Source organism: Meriones unguiculatus, chromosome 1 (genome assembly GCF_030254825.1).
Source record: "Meriones unguiculatus strain TT.TT164.6M chromosome 1, Bangor_MerUng_6.1, whole genome shotgun sequence".
NCBI lineage: Eukaryota > Metazoa > Chordata > Mammalia > Rodentia > Muridae > Meriones > Meriones unguiculatus.
Window position 1 is genome coordinate 192,332,853 of NC_083349.1, and position 21,814 is coordinate 192,354,666.

Genomic DNA, 21,814 nt, shown 5'->3' on the forward strand with positions numbered 1-21,814 from the left:
GCAAGTACTATTTTAAGTGCCCAAAATGTAACAAAATACTATACCTTGTCAGAGTTGCTTCTCAGAAATTTAACCTCTGAGCACTTTGCTTCTACCTGAATCCACCATCAAATCATCTGGCTGCTTTATCACTGACTCACATTGACTTGATGGCTATGGTCTCAGCATTGGGCATTTCTCTTCTTTTTGTTTTGGAATGTGTTTGTGTGTATTTGTATCTGCACATCTGTAGAGGTCAAAATTTGATGTTGGCTCTTCTGCATTATCTTCTATCTATCTATCTATCTATCTATCTATCTATCTATCTGCCTGCTGTCTATCATCTGTATCTGTTTATTTTAAAAAATCAGTTTTGTTTGAGACACGATCCTACCTACTTTGTAGCTTTGGCTAGCCTGTAACTCAAAAAACAGGGTGGTTTCACAGAGATTCCTTTACCTCTGCCTTTCCCTAGTGCTTGGATTAAAGGTGTGCACCACCACACTTAGCTGCTCTTAACCATTTTTTATTGTTTTTATATTTTATTGTATATTATATGCGTGTGAGCGTTTTGCCTATATGTGTGTTTGTACCACATGTATGCAGTGCTTACAGTGGCAAATAGGGGCCATCAGATCCCTTGGGACTAAAGTAACAAAAAATGTGAGCTGCCATGTGGGTGCTGTTTGACCCTGGGTTCTCTGGAAAAGTAACTAGTGCTCTTAGAAAAGTCTCTAGCCCTCTTACAATGTTTTACTTGGCTGTTTTTTCTCCTGCTAGTGACCTCTGTTGAAAATTAAGCATGCTGTCAGTTGGCTCTTGGTTTAAATCTCAAGTCAGCCAGAAGTCCCTTCTGTGAATGACAATTATTTTTCTTCACTCTGTACCTTAGTTTTTTCTGTATTATGTGGTTGTAATGTATAATATGTGGCTGTTGGAGGTTTGCCTTCCTTTAAATGTTTTATGAGTCCATGATTCTCTGAGCACCTTTTTCCCCCAGAATTCTTGTTCAATTTTGTAATGGTCTGTGAAGAAAATGCCAAAGAAAGAGGGAAAATATGAGTTAGTAAACTGAGGAGAGGCCATTGAGAATGAAGCCAATGAGTAGAGCAAGAATCTAAAAGATTAGTGGGATGGCTTCTCAGGTAAAGGTGCCTGCCTCATGACCTGAGTTTGATTTTTGGGACCCACATAGTAGAGGGAGAGAGCTGACTCATGTAAGTTGTCCTCTAATTTACACACACACATATAACACACATAAACACACACACTGCCCTGTGGCATGTATGTATGCATCTTCTCTTTCTCCTCCCATCCTACAGTAATATCATTAATAGATTTAAAAAAAAATACATGTAAAAGAATGAAAAGAAAAGCTTATGGGTGTAGTTTCATGGTTGAGCTCTGTCTGGAATTGGTGAGGCCCTGGGTTTGACCCACATGGCAGCTCACATTTTTTGTTACTTTAGTCCCAAGGGATCTGATGGCCCCTATTTGCCACTGTAAGCACTGCATACATGTGGTACAAACACACATATAGGCAAAACGCTCACACGCATATAATATACAATAAAATATAAAAACAATAAAAAATGGTTAAGAGCAGCTAAGTGTGGTGGTGCACACCTTTAATCCAAGCACTAGGGAAAGGCAGAGGTAAAGGAATCTCTGTGAAACCACCCTGTTTTTTGAGTTACAGGCTAGCCAAAGCTACAAAGTAGGAAAGAACAGGAAACCAGGGCATATAGTAAGAGTAGGAGAGGTGGTCAATGGTGGCGCACGCCTTTAATCCCAGTACTTGGGAAGCAGAGGCGGAAGGAACTCTTGAGAGTTTGAGGCCAGCCTGATATACAAAGCAGGTTCCATGATAGCCAGGACTGTTACAGAGAAACCCTGACTTGAAAAAAACAAACAAACAAAAAAAGAAAGAAAGAAAAGGAGGGAGAAATACTATTTTCTCTAGCAACTTCTTTCCCTTTCTATGTGCTGAAGATCTCTGTATACACTGAATCTCCTTCCAAAGCAGAACAGTTTTTTTCCCCAGCTGTCCTTGAACATACTTTGCATCTTAGGTTAGCCTAAAATGATGATCCTTCTGTCTCAGTCTCCTAAGTACTGAACCCCTCTAAAAACCCACTATGCATGATTTTGCCCATAGCCACTGCCACCATCCCATATTTCTCTTCTTACTCCACAGGGTCTCATGTAGTCCAGCGTTCCCTAAAACTTGCTATGTAGCTGAGGATGCCTTTGAACTTCTGATATTCCTGCCCCTACTTCCTGTATGCCGGAAGTACAGGTGTGCACTACTGTCTTCAGGTTCCTCAGTAGGAATCAAGGAAATAACTTGGGAGCAGGAAATAATATACTTTTGGGGGAATTTAAAATTCTGATGTAGGTGCTCCTATAGTTACTTACTGCCTCAAGTAATTGCCTTGAAAGAGGCAGGTTTTGTTGTCTGCTTGTCCCATTCAAATCAGCTGCTATTAGAGTCTAGTCTGATAAGAGGACTTCACAGTCTTGCCTTTTTATTAACTGTGGAGCCCTTGATTGATGATCTAGAACCCATGAACCTTCTTAGCTCCTGGCCTTCTCTTCTTCAACCTGGTTCTAGTAAAACTACCTCATGGAGCAAACTGTACTGTTGGTATACTTTTTAGAAACTTCTAGTTACGCTTCTTATATGTCCTTCTCCCCACTCTACACCAATCCCACCCAACACCCCAACACCAGGTAGGAGAGAGAAAGGGTTAGTGGGAGAGGGGGCGCAGTTCTCTTAAATGCATCCTGCTGATTAGGGTCATCAGGTCCTTTGGAGCCAGTCCAATTCTCATTTCAGGAGATCTCCAACTTCTTGTCTCATAACAGCAACCAGGACCATACGGGGAAGCAGGAGCAACTTCATTCTTTCTCGGAGTTCTTCCACACTCCCTGGGCTTTGGCATTTATTCTCTCTTCAGAGTCCTCAGCTTTAAACTATCTGCAGCTGGCAAAGAGATCCTCAGAGCCCTCATGAGGCAAATAGTCTGTTGTTGTGGACTATCTGAATCAGTCCTGCATCCCACACCTGGGACCAAAACAAAGACATGTTTATATCCACAACACTGTTATCTCTCCTAGAATTCTGAATTGTGAAGTAAATATCAGAGTTCACAATTGCTCAAAATTCCCATAGGTTTTTTTTGTTTTATTTTGTTTTTTGTTAAAGACAGCATAGTTGCGTAACTCAGGAAAACCTCTAAAGCTTGTGTTTAACTACTTGGTGCCCAGTTGTGGTATTGTTTGGGAAGGATTAGGAGGTGTGTGTGTGTGTACACACACACACACACACACACACACACACACACATATATATATCATCACAAAGCTCCCTCTTATTATTCTTTAAATTTTTTTGAGATTTTATTAATTTTTATTATATGCATATGGATATTTTTCCAGTGTGTATATCTGTGTACCATGTGTGTACCCCTGTAGTGCCCTTGGAGGCTAGAAGAGGGCAATGGATTCCTGAGGAGTGGAGTTGTTATAGGTCAAGGGGGTGCCAGGGATCTAGCCTGGGTCCTCTGGACGTGCAGGCTGTGAGTGCTGTTAACTACTGAGCCATCTCTCTACCTCCCTTACTATCCTTTAATTAGTATACCTGCCTTTTCATGGTTCCCCATTTCTCTGTCTGGCTGTCTATCTGTATCTATCAATCTCTCATTCTTTCTTTCTTTTTTTTTTTTAAAGAATTATTTATTTTATGTATAAGAGTGTTCTGTCTGCATTTACATCTGCCAGAAGAGGGAATCAGTTCACATTATAGATGGTTGTGAGCCACCATGTGGTTGCTGGGAATTGAACTCATGACCTTTGGAAGAGCAGACAGTGCTCTTAACCACTGAGCTGTCTCTCCACCCCCTCTCCTTCTTTCTTTTTGACATTTTGAAACAGTCTCACTGTGTAGACCAGTCTGGCCTCAAACTCAGAGAGATCTGTCTGTCTCTGCCTCTTGAATCCTGGGATTAAAGGAATGCACAGCTATGCCCTGTATCCACCTCCCTGTTTCTAACCCTGCACCATGAATCTGCTGTCCATTTCTGTAGTTCTGTCCTTTCTACAGGGTTGTTACATAAATGAGATCATATCATATCATGACAGTCGGTTCCCTTTTTTTGTCTGATTAGTGTTATGGTATGGATGTAGCAGTTTATTTAACCATTTACCTGTTGAAGAACGTCTAGATTGTCTGGCTAACAAGTTGTTATATATACTTTTGGTTTTTCTTTCTTGAAATTTTTTAAAATTTATTTTATTTTTATGTGTATGATTGCCTACATATATGTATGTGCATCAGGAGCATGCCTGATTTTTGAAGAGGTAGAAGAGTATCTATCTGGTCTCCTAGTATTGGAGTTAAGGATGGTTGTAAGCCCCAGGTTGGTGTGTGCATGGAAGTTTAGGTTCTCTGTGAGAGCAATAAGTGTTCTTAATTGTTCAAACCCATTAAGTGTTTAGGTTTTGTGTGAACATACATTTTCCTTTCTCTGGCACAAATGTCCAGGAAAGCAATTGCTATGTTCTATTGTAATTATTTGTTTAGTTTTTATAAGAAGTTGCCCAGCTGTTTTCTAGAGTGGCTGGGTCATTGTAAATTCCTACCAACAACAGTGTATGAAATCCCATTTCTTTGTATCCTCACCTGTGCTGAATGGTGTCACTCTTTTCTGTTGTATTGACAGTTGTTTTATGAGACTCACTATAGTTTTCTTTAGCATTTTGCCAGTGGGTAATGATATTGAACATCTTGTCATGTGCTGATGCGCTCTCTGTACATTTCTACTTTGTAAATTGTATTCTTTGTGTTTTCCTTAAACTACTAAATTCTAGAGTTCTATGGAGTATGGTGCATGCCTGTAAGCCTAGTACTTGGGGGTGGAGGCAGGGAACCAGACCCTCAATACCATTCTTGGCTACATAACAAGTTGGAGGCTAGCTTGGGCTAGATGAGATCCTGTGTAAAGATGAAGAGAAAGAGAATGGAAAATAATAGGATTTAAGAATTTTTTGTATATTCCAAATATTATTTTTTAAGTTGGGTTTGTGGTTTTCAAATATTTTATTGTTATAATTTACCTTTCCATCTTTTTAACAAAGCTTCTTATGAAGCAGTATTTAAAAAGTCCCATTTATAAATATTTTTATAAATCATTCTCCATGTGCAAATCTTTACTTTTTTTTTTTTTTTTTTTTAACTTAAACAATATAACTAAGGTCGTAGTAGCACATACCTTTAATTCCAGTATACAGGAAGCAAAGGCAGGCAGATCTCTATGAGTTCGAGGCTAGCCTGGTCTACAAAGGAAGTTTCAGGACAGCCAGAGCTACACAGAAGAAAATAAAGAAAAAGAGAACAAACAAACAACCCCCTTCCCCTTGCCCCGAGTTTGATGACGTGTGTATGTGATGTGGGCCAGAGCGTACCTTTGTGGCGTTCTCTCCTTCCGTCTTGACCTGAGTTCCTGGTATTGTACCCAGGTTGTCAGGCTTGTCCACGGAACCATCAGGCCCAAAACTATGATCATACCTTAGAAGCAGGCAGTTCTTCTCTGGATACTTTCCCCCTCAGAGTTTTGTGATTTCAGTTTTAGTCTATGGTCCAGTTTGAATTATGTTTTGTAGAAATTGTAAAGTTTAGATAAATATTTGTTTGATTTATTTGGCCACTGGATGCAGTTACTTCTACATTAATTTGATAAATAATTGTCACTTTGAATTATATTTGTAACTTTGTTTAAAAAAATCAACTGTACGTGTTTGCATGGGATGAGGGGAAGTTTTGCTTAGTTTTATTTTTAGATTTTTTTTAATGAATATATCTGTGTCTGTGTCTGTTATGTGTACAGGTACTTGCAGATGTCAGAGGGGTAGTAGATCCTCTTAGAACTGGAATAACAGGCAGTTCTAAGTATTTTTAACTACCAAGCTGTCTTTCCAGTCCCAAAGGAGAGTTTTTAAGATGTAGAAAAGAGGCAGTGGTTCAAAATATAATCCCAATACTTGGGAGGCTGCAGGAGAATTGCCAAGAGTTAGAGGCCAACCTAGGCTATCTCGTATGAGAGCCTGTCTCAAAACAAAACAAAAAACCAAACACTAATAAAGGGGCCGGTAAGATGGCTCTGTGAATAAATGCACTAGTCAAACTCAGGGACCTGATTTTGATCCTTAGAACACATTTAGTAAAAGGAGAGAACTAACTTATGCATTTTCTTTTCCTCTGATCTCTGCATGTACCCCCTGACACCAAGTAAATAAATGAAAATTTAAATAAAAAGATGCAGTTAAAAAATATATTTGGAAAAGTACGTAGTATGAAAACCTCCATTTGCTAGGATCAGAACTGATACTTGTTCCTTTTTTGTAATGTTTGTCTTTTTATTATATGAAAGAATTCATTATGAAATTGAAATTGTTCCCAACCCTCACACTCAGTTCTCTCTTCTTAACAAGCAGCCTCTCAAATCGCTCCTGTGTTTCCAGCCAATTTTTGTTTATACCATTATGTATACATATACATAAAGTATAGAATACTCCTTTGAGTATTCAAACTCTGGATGTAGTTAAGTTTGACATCAACTTTCTGATCCTCCTGGCTCTCCCACCTGAGTGCTGCCTTAAGGCATGTACTACCACACCCAGCTTATTCAGTGTTTTGTGCATGCTAAGCAAGTGCTATTCCAAGTGAACTACGTGCCCAGCCCTTCAGCAATATAGGACAGTATTACATGTGGATGGTCTTGGTAAGCTTTTACTTTTTTTTTTTTTTTTCAATGCAGTTTATTCAGGAACATTGAACAATCCTCGGACCCCAGGGAAAGCCAGCCCACAGCTTAAATAGCCTCTGGGTAGCCAACCCAGGCGTGCCACGTGGGCAATGCAGATAGGTCCACATACATGGAAGCAAGCCAGATCCTCAGCCTTAGCCAAGTGTGGAATTGTTCATGACAGAGAGCACTCACCATCGGGAAGGTGGAAGGCGGAAACCAGCTCCATCTTTAAGGCATAGCATTCCGCAGCTCTCTACAGTTCCCCCTTTTTGTTTTAGACGCATCAGGCAAGAGTAGAGGTCTGATCTCTGATATTAGAAATAAATTGGGACTTTGTACAGATGTTCATTTAGGTGTTATCCACCCAAAGAGCATCAGACCCGTCCGATACCTTTTTCTCAGAGGCGGGACCTGGGGCATCAACCCGCATGCAATCAGACATGCTCTTCTCTGGGTCCAAAGCGGCTGACCCTGAGTGTAGTGCTTAGCCTCGCATCCTGAGCGTATCATTTTAGCTTTTTATGGTATCCAACCATGCTTGGGGACAATGTCCTGCTTCAATGGCTGTAAAGGCCTGAATGATCATGGCTGCATCACACTGTTGTGAGACTCTAATCTTGCATATATACCACAGGCAAACCAAGGAGACCAACACCAGAAGGCCTGCTAACACTCCCATGCCCGCCCATTCCTTCAGAAGCTTTTACTTTTTAATCAATGATATATCTAAATAATTTTTTTTCAGAGCCAAATACTGCAAAGCAAAAGTAATGAGCGTTAAGGATATGCACATACTCTTCCTCTTTTTCTTGCTTGTTTGTTTGTTTGTTTACTTGTTTATTTTTTGAGACAGGCTTTCTCTGTGTAGCCTTGGCTTTCCTGGACTTCCTTTGTAGACCAGCCTGGCCTGGAACTCACAGAGATTTGCCTGCCTCTGCCTCCCTGGGTGCTGAGATCACAGGCATGTGCCAACTTTCACAGCCAACAAGCACTCTTCTATTGATGTTAAACCCTCCTTTTTCATTTATTGTGTAGTCCTGGTTGTCCTGAAGTTCTGCATGCAGCTAAGAATGACATCAAAGTCCTGATCCTCATACTTCACCTTATTTTAACTTGCACCTTATTTTCTTCAGGTCTCCAGGAAACCTAGAGAAAAACAGATACGGAGATGTACCCTGCCTGGACCAAACAAGAGTGAAACTGACAAAACGAAGTGGCCACACGCAGGTAGATAGATAAATGCCTTTTTTTCTTCTTTTTTCTTTTTTCTTTTCTCAGCACTGTGGAAAATAATTCTCGTTCAAGGTGAGGCTTAGTATTGTGTTGCAGGGGCTTGAAATGGACTCCAAAACCAGAGAGGTGAAATTTGAGTTATGTAGTAGTCTATGGCTGGAGATCGTCTTTACATGCCCATGTTACCATACTGAGAGAATAAGTCAAGTTTTTAAAATTTATTTTATTTATTTTTTGTGATGAATGCTGACAGTCTGGTATATTATGAGTTCTTCCCTCCCCCTACCCCTTTTATTTATGTTAACATAGGTTCTCACTATATAGTCTTGCCTGGCCTGGAACTTGTGATATAGACCAGGTTGACCTTCCGCTCAAAGAGGTAGGCCTGTCTTTGCCTCCTGTGTGCTGGCATTAAAAGTACATGCCATCAGCTGACATGGTGACACACACCTTTAATGGCAGCTGGGAGGCAGAGGCAGGCAGATCTCTGAGTTTCAGACCAGTGTGATCTGTATAGTGAGTTCCAGGACAGCCAAGACTCTGTAGAGAGACCCTGTCTCAACAACAAGATGGCGTATATCATCACGTCTGGTTGTTATTTATGGTTTGTGTATATGCACATGGTTAACTTGTACCACAGTGCCTATGAGGAGGTCAGAGGACAACTTTTTTCCCCACCATTTGGATCCTGGGGCTGAATTCCTCCTAAGATTTTGTGGCAAGTGCTGTTACCCGATGCGCTGCCCAATTACAGCTTTTGTTTTTGTTTCTTTGAGATGGGATCTTACTATGTAGTTTTAGCTGTCCTGAAACTTGCTGTGTAAACCAGACTGGTCTTGACTGTACAGAGGTCTGTCTGCCTCTGTCTCTCCAGAGTGCTGGCAATTAAGGCATGTGCCACTATGTGTGGCTAATTTTTTTTGTACATTTATTTAGTTATGTGTGTGTGTTTGTGTGTGTGTGTGTGTGTGTGCACATGAGAGTCAGAGGACAATTTTCAGGAATTGTTTCTTTCCTAGTAGGTGGGTTCTTGGGATCAAATTCAGGTGATCAAATTTGAGGTCAAGGGTCTTTATCTGCTGAGCCATCTTGCTAACCCTATTTTTTTTTAATCTGACCACCATTTTTTTCTGTTAACTTCTGCAATTGTAAACATACAGCATCGGTGTGCACTTGGGAGGCTAAGTTAGGAGAGTGGGCAAGTTCTGTACTAGCCTGGATTAAAGAAAGAGTTTGCAGCCAACCTGGACTACACAGCAAGGCCTCTCAAGAAAAATAAAATGTAGCATAAAATCAACCAAACCCTGGGCTGCTTAGATGGCTCAGTGGGTCAAGGCATTTGCTGCCATGCCTGACAACCTCAGTTCAATGCCCAGAACCACATGGTAGAGGGAGAAAAATGACTTCCCTTGAGTTGTCTTCTAACCTTCATGTATGTGTATGTGTGCACATATACATATGCACACACAAATAATAACTGGGGGGTATAATCAAGCAAACAACTCCTCCCTCCCCACAAATTAGTATTGATTATAGTTCCTCCTTCAAAGTAAAGGGAACTAAGAGCCTCTGTGTAACACGACTTGCATTGTAAATGCTTGATATACTATCTCTTATTTTGCTTGAGGATAATTTTGAGAAAAATTGTGGATCATGGTTTCACACTCCCTTGACCCTTCTCTTTTAGGCATTCATAGTCCTGCAGGATGCTTGCAGAGTTTTCTTCTTCTTCTTCCATGACAAACAGCTAAGCTGCTCACTCATAGTGCTGCCAAAATTGTCCCACTACATTATCTTCAGGAATGGAGCGTTGATGATTGAGTTGGGTCTCTTGAGTCAAAAAATAACCATTTTGTTTTTGTTTATTTAATCTGTTTTGTTGAGTGCTCTGTCACCAGTGTATAGATCAGTGCCTGATAGGTTTTAAGAAATATTTGTGAGTGAATCCCACTGTGCAAGGAAATTATTATCTTTATCCTATAATAAATCTGAAGATTAGTGCCTAGTGTATATGCAGGTATTGGGAATATATTTGTGAATGACTGTATTCACAAATATTTGTGATGTGTAAATCCCAGTGTAACAGTGTAATCATTCTGTAGTTAGCCTGAAGATCGTTGCCTAACTTGTGGTTCCAAATAATGCCAGAGGCTGTTTTCACAGTAAATGGGAATTTTTGTGCCTGCCCTTGACTTTTCCCTTTTGAAATAGGATGTTTTCTTATAGCCAGGCTAGCTTCTTGTCTTACTTTCCAGACTTTTTGGTTTGGAAGTATTTACCACAACACAAGCTTTGATTATTGACTTACTTAATTGTTTATTGACAGGGTCTCACGTAGGCCAAACTGCCTCATACTTTCTTTGTAGTTCAGATCACCTTGAACTCTGATCCTCTTGCCTCTACTGCCCAAGTGCTATGATTACATGTATACACCATCGTACCCACTCTTTTGTTTGTTTGTTTTTGATTCTGAGGATTGGACCCAGGGCTTTATGCATACTAGGCAAGCACTCTCATCACTAGTCATATCCTCACCCTAGGCTTATGTTTTGCAAATTATGTCTCTTTTTTAGTTTCAGGTATATATTAGTATGTTCTTCTCTTCTGTTGCTATGATAAACACTAGTTTAAGGGGTTTGAAAGATGGCTTAGAGTTTAGGAGCACTGTGTACTCTTCTAGAGATCCTGAGTTCAATTCCCAGCAACCACATGGTGCTCACAACCACCTATCCTGGGATCTGATGCCCTCTTCTGTCATGCAGGTGTACATGCAGATAGATTACTCATCTATGTAAAATGTGTAAAATAAAAATATATAATTTTTAAGAGATTGACTTAAATGCAATTTGAAGAGGAAAGAGTTTATCTGGCTTTTACTTTTATGCGACAGTCCATCATCAAAGGAGCCAAGGCAGGAACTGAAGCAGAGCCGTGGAGGAGTGCTGCTGACTGGCTTCTTCCACTGTGGTTTTCTCAGCCTGCTTTCTTCTGAGAGCTTAATTACTTTAATGCCGTTCATTGGGTTTTCGTTCTGTTTTGAGATCTTTTGTTTTTAAGTTTTCATTTTTTTCTATTTCATTTATTTATTTATTCGCGTATTTATTTATTTATTTATAAACGTTTCATGAAGCCAGGTGTTGGTATCACAGGCTTTTTTTAAGATTTCTTTATTTTATGTGTATGAGTGTTCTATCTGCATTTACATCTGCCAGAAGAAGGAATCAGTTCACATTATGGATGGTTGTGAGCCACCATGTGGTTGCTGGGAATTGAACTCATGACCTTTGGAAGAGCAGACAGTGCTCTTAACCAATGAGCCATCTCTCCAGCCCATATAAGTTTTCATTTTTAAAGAGAGGCTCTCACTATGTATCTCTGTTGGTTTAGAACTTACCATTGTAGACTCGGCTGGCTTTGAACTTGAAGTTATCCTCTAGCCTCTGCCTCTTGAGTCCTGGAATTATAGACATATGACTGTATGTGGGACTTAATTTTTGTGTATGATATGATGAAAGTGTCATTATTATATCCATTATATCCATCTATCTGTCCATCCACCCACCCACCTATCTACCCACCCACCCATCCATTCATCCTAGTGCATTTGCTGTAGTGAAATAAGTACCCACAGAGGCACTCTTCCACTCAGCATACCTCTGCCTCCTCTTTACTCCCTTTCATTGCCCATAAAAGAAACTCAGGATTTCCATGCACCCTACCATCCTAAATTGGCCCTGTTACTTTTTTATTTTCTTCTTTACAGGAAGAGAATATCCACACCTTGAACTGAACTTAGACCAGCATATAGATCATTTTGTGAGCCAAATGGTGCATGCATCCACTTGCAATAATGTCTCCCTTTTATTATTAGACAGATTACATCAATGCCAGTTTCATGGATGGCTACAAGCAGAAGAATGCTTATATTGGTACACAAGGTAAGCTGTTTTAGCCTTACATGTTGATTTTGTGCCACCTGCATGTGGTTCCTTATTTTAGGTGACTTTTTTAATAGGTTTATTTATTTATTTGACATTTACGGGTATTCTATCTGCATATATGCCTAATGCCAGAAGAGGGCTTCAGATCGTGTTAACAGATGGTTGTGAGCCACCATGTTGTTGCTGGGAATTGAACTCAGTGCCTCTGGAAAAGGAGCCAGTGCTCCTGACCACTGAGCCATCTCTCCAGACCCTCAATTCAATTTTTTAAATTTAATTAATTATATGTATGCGAATGTTTGGTCTGCATGTAAGTCTGTGTACTATGTACATGCCTGGTGTATGCAGAGACCAGAAGAGGGTGTCAGATCTCCTGAATCTGGAATTATAGGTGATTGTAAGCTGCCATATGGGTTCTGGGAATCAAACTTGGGTCCTTGGGAAAGGCAGTAAGTGAGCTTCACCACTGAGATATCTCTCTAACCCCTATCTCCAGCTTTTATGTAGGTACTAAGATCCAAATTCTAGTCCTCAGGGTTGGGCAGCAAATGTTCTTAGCTGTTGAGTCATCTTTTTAGCCTCCAGATGATTTTTTTTTTTTTTTTTTTTTTGGTGTTTCACTGTATAGCCCTGGCTGTCCTGAAGTTTGCTCTGTAGATGAGGCTGTCCTTGAACTCAGAGATCCACCTGTGTCTGCCTCGCCCATGCTGGGATTAAAGGTGCTATTACACCCAACTCAGATGGCCTAACTCTTGAAGGAAATATGTGATGACCACTAAAATCATGGTCTTTTTTAAAGTTTTATAGTTGAAGAGGACAGATAAGTTTGGAGTTTCAGTTCCAGACATGCATGGAAAGTCACTACAAAGAGAAAAACTAAAGATTTAAACCTAAAGTGTTAGGGCTTGCCAGCAAGTTTTTGGACTGTGTTTTAGTATAGTAATCCTTGAGTGTAGGGCATCAGAACTCAGTATTTGAACTCACATACATGTCATGCACATACACAATAAAAATCAGATGCAGGCTGGGGGTGTAATTTAGTGATATATCAAATACCTAGAAGGTTTGAGTTTGATTACTAACATCTCAAGAAAATAGTAATAATAATCAAAGAAAACTGAATCTAGTTATAAGTAAGAAATCAGTCAAATCCAGGTTGTTTAGCACAAGTACAAGAAAACTAGCTCAGGCTAGGCATGTTGATACATATATGCTTGTAATTCCATGACTTAGAGGATCCCAAGTTCAAAGCCTGCCTGTTCTGCATAGTTAATTGGATGTAACCTTATCTTGAAAAGAAAAAAAAGTGGCTCAAACTCTTTAAAAGTAATGTCATGAAGAAAAGAAAAAAGGAAGAGAACTGTTCTAGATTAGTAAAGAAAGAAGTAAAGGTAATTTGGGGCTTATGATGTATCCTGCATAAGGAGAAAGTGGCATTCAGGGCAAATTACTTAGTTTGTAGACAGACAGTTGTAGACATTCTGTTAGTTAAAGTTAGTATCCAATTGGGTGATACTGTAATGGTATCTAATGATGAATGAATAAATAAAAATATTTGCATGTGCATATATCGGTACACACACATGAGGGGGAGCTCTCATCTGTCTTAGGCTCATACTAGCTGCGGAGCAAAGGATGACCGTTATGGATAACTTAAAAGTATGGGCTGATAATGTTTATTATTAGCCCTGTAATTATTATGGCGGTATTATCTAATCTGCTATTATAATCAGTGAAAGACACAAACACCTGTTTGTGTAGATTTTAGAGTAGTCTTATTTCAGCGTTGTCCCCAGGCACTTCAAGGTCGCTCTGTGGAGCGGGAGTGCAGGTGCGTGACCTGACCCAGGTTTAGGCGGGCTCGCCCTGTGACTCCTGACTCTTGGACGAGCTCTCCGGTGGCAACATGTTGGGGTACACGCCATTAGAAGCTGCAGCAGCTGCGGGGGCTGAGGAGGCGGTGACTGAAGGACCAAGAGCTGAGCCGTGGGAACCGTGCTGCCCCTGCACAGGGTGTGGCCCCTGGAGCGATTCTGGAATAATTTCTTGCAGGACCCCAAGGAAGAACATGATCTTGAAGGCATACTGGTCCAGTCCCCTCACTGTTTCCCATGTACTTACACCTCTGTGCTTTAGTCACTATTATGTCAAGTATCATATGGCTACAAAACATTGTTGAAACGAAGTCCAGAATATTCTCAGGTGAGACAATTCTGGAGAATGGAGAAGTAATTCTACCAATGAGAGATTTTCCTGATCAGCATCATTGAAGAACACTTAAAAACTTAAAAGACATAGCACCTTTATTTGTAATAGCCAGAACCTGGAAACAACCCAGAAATCCTTCAACTGAGGAATGGGTACAGAAAATTGTGGTACATTTACAATGGAATACTACTCAGCAATTGAAAACAAGGAAATCTTGAAATTTGGAGGCAAATGGTGGTATCTAGAAAAGATCATCCTGAGTGAGGTATCCCAGAAGCAGAAGGACACACATGGTATATACTCACGTATAAGTGGATATTAGACATACAATATAGGATATATATTAAAATCTGTACACCTAAAGAAGATAAGCATAAAGAGGACCCTGGGTAAGAGGATCAATCCTTATTCAGAAAGAAAACGGGGATGGACATTGGAAGAAGGAGAAAACAGGAAACAGGACAGGAGCCTACTACAGAGGATCTCTGAAAGACTACCCAACAGGTTATCAAGGCAGATGCTGAGACTCATAGCCAAACCTTATGAAATAAGGAAGAGATGAAAGACCTGGAGGGGACAGGAGCTCCATAAGGAGAGCAACAGAACCAAAACATCTGGGCACAGAGGTCTTTTCTGAGACCGATACTCCAACCAAGGACCATGCATGGATGTTACCTAGAACCCCTGCTCAGATGTAGCTCATGGTAGCTCAGTATCCAAGTGGGTGTCTTAGTAAGGGGAACAGGGACTGTCTCTGACATGAACTCAGGGGCTGGCTCTTTGATCACCTCCCCCTGATGTGGGAGCAGCCTTGCCAGGCCACAGAGGAGGACAATTCAATCAGTCCTGATGAGACCTGATAAGCTAGGGTCAGATAGAAGAGGAGGAGGACCTCCCCTATCAGTGGACTTGGAGAGGGGCATGGGAGGAGATGAGGGAGGGAGGTTGGGATGGGGAGGGAATGAGAGAGGGGGCTACAGCTAGGATACAAAATGAATAAACTGTAATTAATATATAAAAAATAATTTAATAAAAAACCGTAAAAGACTTATATAATAGCACAAGTGTGTTCCTAAAGTGTTATGCTTACTGATCTATTTCCTGCAAAAGTAACTAATAAAGCGTATTACTTTCCAAAAAGAAAGAAAGAAAGAATAGTCTTCTTTCACCTGGGGCAAAGCAGATATTAACCCTCTAAACTACCTTTATCTCCCAGCTTCCGTCCCGTGCCACCTGCTTCAGTCATTCCTATGTGGGCTGTTTCCCACCCACAACCCCAGAATACTTGCTTACTCTCTTATCTGGGCTGCTCTCCTCCATCCGTTCCAATCTGCCCTCTCCATTCCATGCTAACCCGTCGTGGCTCCCTTCTTACTTCCATTGGCACCTGTTTCTCTGCCATGATCCTTTTGCTCCCAAAGCCCTCAAACCTTCTCTCTGCCCGTCCAGGTATAGGCCTTTTATTGGTCAAACAGGGAGGCAAGGTTATATAGCAATGCTTGACGTACATGACAGTCTGCTCACAAACAATTAAGAATCTCAGGGAGCAATCAGTTAACATATACAAAGCTCCAGACCCTGTCATAGCAGGTGACTGTGAACTGCTGATCATTCTGCCTCTACCTTCCAATTGCTGAGATTACATGCATGAGCTATCATACATGACTCTAGTGATCTAATTCTTACATGCATATACATGCATATTAGTAATATTTTAATAAGTTATTTGTTAAGTAAATAAACTGTAATTAATAAGTTAAGAATATGTATTTTATTTCAGGAGCATAATCTCTGATTACTAAAGTAAATCTGTAAAGAAGGTTTTAAAATTTTTTTATTTTAGTGTGTCTACATGTTTAGTTTATATAGCAATCCGAAGCCCATTTGATCAGATGACCTTGAACACATAGCTGTGATTCTTGAACATCCGAATTTGAAACCATGTCCTGCTCAGAAAATTCTCACAAGCCTGTGTCAAAGTAAACCACTAACTTTCTATCTATAGAAGTCCACTTGTATGTGTATGGTGTGATACGTGCTCACATATATACACATATGTGAGTGTGTTTATTTTTGTGTGTGAATATATTTAGAGGAGACCATCAAGTGTCCTGCTTTGTCATTCTCTACCTTAGTCCTTTGAGATAGGGTCTGTCATTGAACTTGAGCTAGGTTGGTGGTCAGAAAGCTCTAGAGAGCCTTCCTGGGGTTAAAAGCATGTACAAATGTGCCTGGCTTTTTAGCTGAATTTCTAGGATTTGATTTGAGGTCTTCATGCTATGTGGCAAGAACTTTTACCCCAGCCCCTTTCTTTGTCTTTTCAGACAGGGTTTACTGTGAAACCCTTGTTGGTTTGGAACTTGCTAAGTGTGTTACACATATGAGTGTAGAGAGGAATGGGGATAGAAAGTTGTTGGGTTAGGGATCAAACTCAGCACATTACCAACTAAGCAATCCTTTTTAATATATATATATATATATATATATATATAATTTTTTAATATTAATTACAGTTTATTTACTTTGTGTCCCAGCTGTAGCCCCCTCCTTTGCAATCCTTCTTCTTGGTGTTTTTCTTGTTGTTTGTTTTGAAATAATGCTTCAAGTCTAGCTCGCTAGGGCTAGCCTGTAACTCACAATGATCCTCCTGCCCCAGCTCCCAAGTGTACTGATTATAGGCATGAACCACTGTACCCAGGTTCATTTACATTTTTTATTTTGAATTTTGTGCTTTGGAATGGTTTTATGTAACCCAGGCTGGCCCAGAACTCCCTATATATTTGAGAATGAATTCCTGATGTTGCTGCCTCCTCCTTCCACCTACTGGGATTCTAGACATGCCCAGCTTGCACTAACATCTTATGATGTTAGACTTTCTTCTTTGTGAAAGCAGAAACTGACAAAGATATTTAACTATAAATATACAAGAACATAGTATGCATTTAATTACAGTATACTCAAAATTCACACACCTAACAAATGCAACTGTAAGACCTATTCTTTAAAACAATTTATTTTATGTGTATGAGTATTTGCTTATATATCTCTGTGATATTTGCATGTTTGGTGCCAGTGGAAGGTAGATGAGATGTTTGGTCTCCTGAAACTGTAGTTATAGATGGTTGTGAACCGTCATATGGTTGCTGCGAATCAAACCCAGGTACTATGGAAGAGCAGCCAGCACTTAAAGCTGTTGTGGCATCTCTGCAACAGCTCAAGAGTTGTAGTTTTTGAGTCTCAAGAGTTGTAGTTTTTGTCTTAGAAAGCTACATAGGAGAGATCTACTATCATACGGGGTAGGGGTGGGGTCTGCTTATCTTTTAACTTTTATTTGCTCTGTCTATAACTATACATAGAAAAGGTCTTAGAGATGCTGGAAGATGATAACATTATCTCTGGATCTAATTGTTAACGAATGATTTTTTTTCTTCATTTTCTTTCCTGTAGTTTTTTTCTAGACAGGGTTTTTCTGTGTAGCCCTGGCTGTCCTGGAACTCGCTCTATAAACCAGGCTGGCCTCAAACTCACAGAGATCCCAAGTGCTGGGATTAAAGGCATGCACCACCACGGCCTGTCTTTATCTTCATTTTCTAAATAAATTACAATAGATATACATTACTCTAATATGAATATCAAGAAGGCAGTAAAAACACTTTTTTTGCATCTCTAACCCCTATCCTCATCCAAATGCTACTACTTGTACCTCTCACATACTTTATTATTAGGTCCCCTCCCCCCAGTTTTGGTTCTCAAACCCAGGGCCTTACATAGGACAAGCAAATGACCCATACCTACTCTCATATACTTTCTTTTTCATATACAAACCATTAGCAATGGCTAAGGATAATACTTGCTGGAGGCAAAGGCAAAGGATTATAAGTTCAAGATCAGCTTATGCTACATAATGGGACCCTGTCTCAAAAGACCAAAAACAAAAAACAAACACCACATACACTCACACACAAAACTATTGTTAGAACTGGGACAGCTGACAGAATATCTGATAAACCAGATACAAAAATTCAAGGTAGGTAGAGAGAGGGATTTACCTTCCTTAAAGGCACAAGAGAAAAATTTAGAAGAAAAAAAATACGCCCTCCAAATTAGGATCTTCTCTTATACTTTTGAATCTGGGAATTGAAGCCAGAGCTCTGGGCATGCTAAGCCTGAGCTCTGCCTCTGAGCTTTTCTTCTTCTTCCCTGAAATAAGATCATTTAAAAATTTTTTGTATTATTTTTATTTTATATGTAGATATTTGGCCTGTGTTTATATCTGTGTCTCACATATATGCACTGCCTAAGGAAGTCAGAAGAGGGCATGAGGTCCTCTGGGATTGGAGTTGTTGTGATCCACTGTGTGGGGTCAGGAACTGAACCTGCATCCTCTGAAAGAACAACTAGTGCTCTTAACCACTGAGTCATCTCTCCAGTTCTGAAAAAAACATCCTTTATTCTAGCTTTCTATCTGTCTGTCTGTTTGTCTGTCTATCTGATTTTGTTGAGATAGAGTCTAGCTTTGTAGACTAGGCTGGCATTCCTACCTCTTGTCTCTATTTTTGTTTTTAAAGATTTATTTTATTTTATTTTTTCTACGTATGAGTGTTTTGCCTGCATGTATATAAGTGCATGTAAGCAGTGACCATGGATGCCAGAAGACAGTGTCAGAGCCTCTGGACCTGGATGGGGGGGAGCCACTGCGTGGGTGCTAGTGTCACTCACTCCCAGTGCTGAGGCAGGAGGATCCCTGGAGCTCAGGGGCTGTCCAACATAGTCTACCAGCCAGTGTCCAGGTCCTAGTGAGAGACCCGATCTCAAACCAAACAAGAATACACTAAACCCAAAACAAGGTAGACAGCAGCTGAAGAATGATACTGAGTCACATGCGCAGGTGAGTGGCTGTTCATATGCACACACTCTTTTTCAATCTTTCACACACAGCATGTTAGTGCTTACTACAAGACTGTCACAGAAATAATGGAACCAGATGGCTTTCCAAATTAACGGGTCCAAAATAACCCATGATTGTACCCTGCTTCTCTGAAAATGGAGAGGGAAAAACAGTGGAAGGCATAAAGAATTACCTTGAGGAGTCGTTAACAAAGACAGCTCCTTGCAGAGTGCTCATCTTTGTTCAGGTTCTAGTTATAAAGGACAGTTTTACAAAAGGCATTTATCCTTTTCATCCTATTTACTGAAATGGGGATCTTCTTAAATGTCTGATGTCAGATACTATAATTTAAATGGTTGAAGTATTTAGGACCAGCTGTGCCATCCAGAGCTTAGGGCAGAGGAAGTCCTTTGAGTGTCTTGGTCAGAGAGAGCCTGGAAGAAGGGTCAGTGCTTAGAAGTAGATAGAGGGCTGGAGAGATGGCTCAGCACGTGCTGCTCCTCCAGAGCACCAGAGTTCAGCTCCCGGTAACAATCTGGGGACTGCCTGTAACTCTAGGCCCAGGGAATCTCATAGCCTCTTCTGACCTCTGGAGGCACCCATACATATTTGGCATGCACTCCTTTAGACAAACACACATACTCATAAATAAAAAGAAAATAAATCTGAAAATATGGATTAAAATGGAATGGTATTACAGTTGACGGAGACAATACAAAGGATTAGAGTCAGAGAAACAGTTTGTCTGTATTGTGATGCTTTTTGTTTCAGTGCTAAACTGTAAAAAGAAAGAAATTGAGAAAAATATATTGAATGTTATTAATAACTTAGACTAAAAAAATGATAAAGTCCTCCTGGCAGTGAAACTTAGTATAAAGAACAGGGGACAGGCCAGGGGTTAAAAGATAAAAGTAAATACACTCTAAAAGTAAAAAAAAAAAAAAAAAAAAAAATTACCACAATTTCCTTGAGAAATTTGGAAGAGGATGGGAATGCGTGTGTTAAAGTTGACTTCAACTTTGTTCGTTTGTTTTGTTTTGTGTTTTGAGGCAGGTTTCTCTGTGTAGCCTGGCTGTTCTGGAACTCACTCGGCCCTCACAGAGATCCACCTGCCTCTGCCTCCCAAGTCCTAGGATTAAAAGCATGCACCACCTCACCCAGTGACTTCAACTTTTTAAAGAGTAAATGATTTAAAAATACTGAGATGACTCACACACACAGTAAAGGTGCTTGCTGTACAGGTGACTTGAGTCCAATCTCCTGGACCCATGTAAGGTAGAAGGAGAAAACAGACCTAAAGTACAAGTTCTTAGCGTTAGGGTCCTCTTACATCTACATGTACGCCATGGCATGCCACTCCATTCTTACTAAGAAAAGAATTGCAATGGTAATAATTTTAGCAAAGAATACTAGAAGTTCTATTAAAGATAAGAAAATTGAGAAAGTGTGGTGGCACTTGCCAGTATCTCTGCATCCTGGCAGCCAAGGCAGAGGATCACAAGTTTGAGGCCTGCCTGAGCTATACAGTAAAATCCTGTCTCAAAAAAGGAAAGGGGAAGGAGGGAATGTAAATACAAAAGTGAGCTGAAAGATAAAATGAATTTTGAAGGAGACTACGTCTTTATCCCAAGTGATTTGAGACCATGGGATATAGGAAGACACTGGCTTAATAATTACTGTATTATGAGGCTGAGAGCTAGGTGAGGTAGAAACAGACAGGAAAGTATACAGTTGACAGTGTTACCATAGATGTGGCTGCTGAAGCTGTGGCTCCTGCTCTGGGTCCTTAAAAATGCTTCCTACATATGACTCACTTAGACATGTCATGTGGACATTTTTCCTTTTGTTTTTGGTAAAGATTCATTTTATTTGTCTTTAAGAATTTATTTTTATTTTATATGTACAGGTGTTTTGTCTGTGTATATGTCTATGTACTACAGGTATGCAGCGCCCACAGAGACCGGAAAGAGGCATCAGATCCTCTGGAACTAGAGTTACAGAAGCTCTTAGCTCCCATGGGGGTGCTTAGAATTTAATCTGGGTCTTTTTTCAAGTGGCTTAACCAATACTCTAATTGTGTATGTATATGTTTATGTGTGGGTATGTGTATGTGAATCTTGGTTTCTGTGGATGCCAGTAGGGGGCATTGGCGCTGGAGTGTCAGGCTCCAAGAATTTAGGTTTTCTGAATTTAGGTCTTCTGCAAGAGCAGTATGAATTTTAAACTGCTGAGCCATTTCCCCAGCACTATCATTCTGTGATATTCACCCACACCGAGATGATATGGTTGGTCTGAGGACCTCCCTGAATAGGCAGAGGCAAGTACAGCTCATATGAATGCTTGTAGTTGCAGTACGTGGGAGGTGGAGGCCTGAGGAACAGGAATTCAGGGTCATGCTGGACTATATAGTGAGTCTGAGTCTATATGAGACCTTAGCTTGAAAAATAGTAACAGCCAAAAGGGGGAGGGGGAGGAAGCAGGGAACTCAACTCTGTGCTTTGGAGATACTACTTGGAGGGTGACTAAGTCTGACCTGCTTCTGAAGGCCCTGTGTTTGTCTTCTCCTTTCATGCCAGGGCCTTTGGAGAATACCTACCGTGACTTCTGGCTCATGGTTTGGGAGCAAAAAGTTTTGGTGATTGTCATGACCACCCGGTGAGTTAGTCTTTTTTTTTTAAATCCATCTCCCTGACCCTAAGCTGGAAAGCCATGCCACATATGTAGTTAACATATGAGATCATGGTGGAGACAGGGCT

The 21,814-nt window shown here is 40.3% G+C and overlaps 1 protein-coding gene and 1 pseudogene across 2 annotated transcripts in view; both read left to right on the top strand.

The window, feature by feature from the left end:
- Positions 1-21,814, top strand: part of Ptpn9 (protein tyrosine phosphatase non-receptor type 9) — a 78,516-nt gene that overhangs the window by 50,973 nt on the left and 5,729 nt on the right. For both annotated transcript variants that reach the window (XM_021633552.2, XM_060374441.1), the window contains 3 exons: positions 7,922-8,015; positions 11,893-11,959; positions 21,635-21,713. In XM_021633552.2, the coding sequence (XP_021489227.1) occupies positions 7,922-8,015; positions 11,893-11,959; positions 21,635-21,713 (240 nt within the window). The remainder of the gene's footprint in view (positions 1-7,921; positions 8,016-11,892; positions 11,960-21,634; positions 21,714-21,814) is intronic.
- Positions 13,607-16,621, top strand: LOC110546625 (NADH dehydrogenase [ubiquinone] 1 beta subcomplex subunit 6-like; annotated as a pseudogene).